The sequence below is a fragment of the Eurypyga helias genome, unplaced genomic scaffold (assembly GCF_000690775.1).
Source record: "Eurypyga helias isolate BGI_N326 unplaced genomic scaffold, ASM69077v1 scaffold18700, whole genome shotgun sequence".
NCBI classification, from domain to species: domain Eukaryota; kingdom Metazoa; phylum Chordata; class Aves; order Eurypygiformes; family Eurypygidae; genus Eurypyga; species Eurypyga helias.
The window spans coordinates 35,644-41,035 of NW_010225345.1; the positions used below are offsets into that span (position 1 = coordinate 35,644).

Genomic DNA, 5,392 nt, shown 5'->3' on the forward strand with positions numbered 1-5,392 from the left:
TCGAGTGTGTGCATCCCCTTACAGCTTGACAAGTGCAGCACTGACAGTTGTGCTGTGGTCACCCGTTTCAGTTTGCTGCATATCACTGTACCCATGATCACCTATAGGACACACAGGGTTCTTTGGGAAGTGGCAGCCTAGCTCTCGCTACAGTACACTAGATATTAATGTCTTGGTATAAGGAGTGAAACACACACCGTCTGATTTAGTGCAGATGCAGAATAACCTAAACTCTGGGGATGCAGGTTTTATCCTATGATTCTGTTGTGGGAGCACACAGCACCCTGGTAGGTGATAACGGGAGAAATGAGGTCTTGTAGGACCCATAGATAAATCTGCACCTGTTGGTAATGGAGTTGCTTGTCTCTCTCTCAACTTGCAGCTAAAGAAGTTCTGCCAAATTTGGTCTCAATACTTCCCGAGTCTGTCCCGGGGTCGGATATTGCCTGTGAAACCACAGCATCCATCTGCTACACCTTGTACAATTTGACACAGAGCAGTTCTCACAATGCACGGCTCCTCCTGAGTGCCCATGGCATACCAAAGATTATTACCATCAGCATGAATGACAGGTAAGATGGTTGAGAAGCCTTCTCTCCCTCTCCTCCTTTCCCTGGGGAAAAAAGAAACAGCAATCTCTGCTGCTTGAGGGGGAAAAAACTGCGTCATAAAGTAAAAGACAGTTTAAACAAGTGAGTGTGATGTGAATAGAATTACTTATGTTGGGAAACACAGAAAAATCTCTTATAACACCTGTTCCATCCACAGCTAAATTTGTCATGTTCCAGCATTTTAAATAATTGCTCAGAAGATGACAGCAGTGTATTATCTATGTTTTACTACAGTCACTGACCATCCGGTCTTATCTGTCCCCAAAAGTTTCTATATTTTCTGTTCTTTGTAACACAGCCCTGACAATCTTTAGCAGAAAAGTGCAGAGATATATTTTACAGAGCTGATAGAACTGTACTTAAAAATTCTTTAGAAAGGGGCATTTTAGATAACAAGTGTTGAATTTCCTTTAATCATTATTTAATATGTAATCACATGCAACCAATGTTTATCCAAAAGAGAATAATTAATGCTTTGTGAATATGAATAATTATTCTGTTTGCCACCCTCTCTTTTTACAGAATGAAAGAGAAAATTAACCTCAGTACAGGAGGCCTCATGAGGGTCTGAATAGTTAAAATCCTTTTTAACTAACCAGAGATTTAAACCTGCTGGAAAGATCCTTTTGAATGCTTGCTATGCTGAGGTGTATTTTCCTCAACTGAGTATGAACAGTATGATAGCTGCTCTAAGATGAGGGCTATAGGGTACTTTATTTCTCTCTAATTTTGAAGTATGAGTGAAGCAGGGAGGTATTTTACATTTCTTTCAGTAGTCAGGACAGCATGAAATATGCTAGAATACCTAAAGAGCAGTAAAACAGCATTAGAACGAGAGAGACCCAGAAAAAAAATGCTACAAGTTTATGTTTGCTGAAGTCTGCACATGCACTGTGAAAATGAAGCGGGAATTTAAACATGTTTTGTCATTCTTTTTACAAATTTGCAGTAATATGTTCAGCAAAGCTAGTAGAGCTGCTTCAGTCCTCCTCTACTCCTTGTGGTCACATACTGATCTCCACAGTGCTTACAAAAAGGTAAGGTCAGGGTTAGAGCAAAGACATGTAATCTGTCCTTTCGGACCTAGAACCCTCTCATTTGTCCTCTGGGGCCCTTAGCACTTCTGCGCTGTTAAGAAACAACCTACGATAGGATTTCACATGGTCTCTGAATTTGGTGTTTCTACTACTTGTACAGAGTCCTGCACAAGTAATGCGTGCCCTTAAGTTTTGCTCATCTGTGTTCACATTCTCTCTCTCTGTGGTTTTATATCCACTGACAAAGTTTGTGAAAAACATTGCTGCTGCCTGCCAGAAGTCTCAGATGGTGGAAAGCAATGTGCAGTTAAGTGTCCTTCCACGCTGACACAGAGAGCCTACGGTGCCACCAAAAGCACAGCAAGGCAGCTTCCTGCTTTAAAACCTCAGCAGTTTTGTTCTCCTTGTTTGCATGGCCTGCGAGCCCAGGTGTTAGTTATATTCAAACAAAAAGGTAGGGCTTGAGGAAGGTGTTGGCAAATGTTTATTTGGTCAAAATGTTTGGTCAAAACCAAACAAAAAATTACCAGCATGAATCAGCCAACAAACCAGTTTGTTTCTTTCGGAGCTCTATGACTGCCTTTTCAACACACAGCTGGGTTGGCCTCATCCTACCTTCAACCTGCATTTCAAACTGGTTTTATTCCTTGTTTTCTTGCTGTTCAGAATTTCTGTCACTTAAAATTCACTATAATCTAAAACTATTCAGTTTTTTCAAGCTCTGGCCTTAAGCATTTATTAGTCAGCGTCTTTCCTCACGCATATTTTTTGTTGAAATTTGCTCAGAAAAAGTTACTCAGTGTAGTCCTTTAACAGTCTTGCATCACACCCAGCAGTACACTGCCCCACAAACCAGAAATCTGTGTTCAAGAATAAGGGTGCTGTGCCCATATAAACTCTAACTTGATTTTGTTGTCTCTGGGTATCTGCAATTACACTCCCGAATTTACTGTACAGCAGTATCCCTGCTGGCATGAATTTTCTGAATTCACTGGTACTGTGGGTACGCCTATAAGACGCATTGGTCAGGTCTGAGCTTCAAATAATGCTGATCACTTGCTGTTCCCGTGCAAATCGGATCCCCTAGAGATATCAGGTACAGCACTGAAAACTGCAGGCTCCCTAATGCCTAGACATTTTTGAAAAGTCAGTCTAATAAGCAACAGGAATCACTTGATCAAATGAGACTGATAAAACCCTGAGTCATTTTGGCATTGTTCTGCACTCTGTTTCAGATAGGGTTAAGCTCAGCTGACATTAGTCACCTGAGAGTTAGGAGCCTGTAGAGCTAGCTACAAGAGTAGGCTCCCCGTACAGCCAGTGGAGAGAGTTAAGCCGCTCCAATGCTTCACCTCACCTATCTCAGACTGAAGGGAGTCACTCCTAGGAGATGCCTGTTCTGTCCCTCTTGACTGTCGAGAACTCCACCAGTACCCCTACTGTGCTTCCATACCTAGCTTTTAGGCAGCTGAACCCACCCTTCCCTTCCAGAATTGGCACTGAAGATAATGCATTATTCTCTTTCTTTCAATCCAAAGGCTGACTTTAAGAAGGCAGATTTCATCAACACACGGACCACAAAAGCCTATAACGCACTAAAAGATTGAATCGGGTCATAGCACCGCTGAAGACAAATGAGATCATACGTCAATTAATGTAACACCACTGATTAAATGAGGTCATACGTCAGTTAACGTAACTATCTTCGCGCGGTTGGTGTTGCCATCCCGAACCAGAAAGTATTGCAGAACAAAAAGGCTGATTTTATAGAAGGCTTGAGTGACCAGAGGATAGCGGTTTTGTGGGTTTAATCACTTTGTTGTCACTGTATGTATCAATATAAGAATAACCACAGATGGATTCTTCAGGATGTCTGAGGTGAAGTTTCAGCTGGGTTTACCACTAGTCACAGCTTCAGATGGCTGCCTTTACCCCAGCAGGCATTTATACAGACAGGTTTGAAATGCTGATTGGCGGCAATTCTTTTCAGACTGTTTTATACAGTTTTCTACAGTGAGTAAGCATCAAGTGCACTGCTTAGGACACAGTAATTCTTCACCCTTTTGTTTCTTCCCACGTGCTAAATAAGAATCTCCAGACTGTGTGAGCATACACGAAGCTGTTTCACTACCTGCATTATAAAAGCACCAATGAAGTTAAAATGATTATTTTTATACTGCTTGTATTCATGTGTTCACTGGGTCTTAAGCCTCTTTACTTTTAGATTTCATCAGCAACAGCAACAAAACTGATTTTACATAGGTCTCCTCATGCCTTGCTTCTCTTATCCTCCCTCACATGCCTGGCTGGAATTTATAACTAGAGCCAATATGCTTCAGACACTTTGGGCTGAACTTAGATCTATCATTCTTTGTTAATTGGTGGAAGAGTTAGTTGCTGCTGATTCAGTGATTATTTTAAGAAAACTGCATTTTCAGAATGACTCTGTTGTTTATGTATAGTAAAGAGAGTGAACTCTTGTCTATATTTTTGAAGAAATAGATACACATACACAAAAGATAAGGCTCTGTGCTGCTTAAGGAATTCATCTGATCCTGCTTCATATTCTCTTACTTGACATCATCATCCTCCCTACAGCAATTACATCCAATGTGATAGCTGAGGGACTGTGCCTGCACATGTGGGAACAGGTAATGGGAAGAATAAAATTCCTAAGCACCTAAAGGCTATTCCCATGATATGATCCTCAGAGAGGGAAAAGAATCACTAAAATCCCTATTTGATACCTTTAGTAAGCAAGAGTTATCTCAACAAGCCAGTAGTTGAATTGTCCATTAAAGCCATAGGAGATTCATATATAAATATAAAAAACTCTGGGTTGGTTTATCAGCTGACATGATCTGGCACCACTCTTCTGAAATCAGGGGAGCTAAGCTACATTTATGGCAACCTAGACTTTGGCATATGTATTTACAAGCCTTCCTGCACAAACGGAGCCCATCCTGTACCCCTGCGCTGAACTGCCGGCACAGGAGTTATTACAGCTGTTCTCATCCGGAAGGGGATACATAATCCCTGGAGTAGGGGTCTCACAGAGGAGATCATCAGACCCCTTCATTTCAGCACTCCTGGCCAAAGGTCTAGCTCCTACCAGAAACTTAAAAGCAGCGGATTGTGACATTGCACCGTGTCCAAACGTATTTCTGGATATTGGGGAGCTAAATTCTGCTGGTAGATGCACACAGTTCCCGTAGGGTTCCCAGGAAGCCCCACACGTACATGCAGAACAGAAAATGTCTTATGAAGGTTAAGCACACAACCCTGCTCTCCCCACACAGATCATTTTCATAAGGCTGTTAGTCCTCCTCATTTACTTTGAATAACTCAAATCAGACGCATTCCAGTAAGAGGTTTTAAAAACACAATTTTTTTTAAGAGGTCATTTTCAAAATATTCCAGGTCCAAAAACAACACAGAGGAAGAGAACTTACGGCACTGCATGTTGAGGAAATTGTTTTTATAATTTTTAAAAACACGATAGAAAACAGTTAAAATTTAACTTTTTCTTCTAACTTTTTAACCCAAGTAACACTGCATATGCCAAGAATGAATAAACACCATGAAACCTGGAAAAGCCTACTCTGACTGCCCAAAGAGTAGTGATAAGGCAAGTTAATATGCAAAGACTAGACCTGAATACAGAGTAGCACAGGAGTAAAGAACTCCAGTCTAAAGGTCAGGAAGGGGGCTTTTAGAAACGCTCAAGCACTGGTTCAGTTCTGT

The 5,392-nt window shown here is 41.2% G+C and overlaps 1 protein-coding gene across 1 annotated transcript in view; it reads left to right on the forward strand.

Moving 5' to 3' along the window:
• Positions 1-3,255, forward strand: part of PKP2 (plakophilin 2) — a 31,460-nt gene extending 28,205 nt beyond the window's left edge. Inside the window, exons 10-12 of the mRNA XM_010149253.1 lie at positions 383-572; positions 1,561-1,648; positions 3,187-3,255. Coding sequence (XP_010147555.1) covers positions 383-572; positions 1,561-1,648; positions 3,187-3,255 — 347 coding nt within the window. The remainder of the gene's footprint in view (positions 1-382; positions 573-1,560; positions 1,649-3,186) is intronic.
• Positions 3,256-5,392: the final 2,137 nt, after the last annotated feature.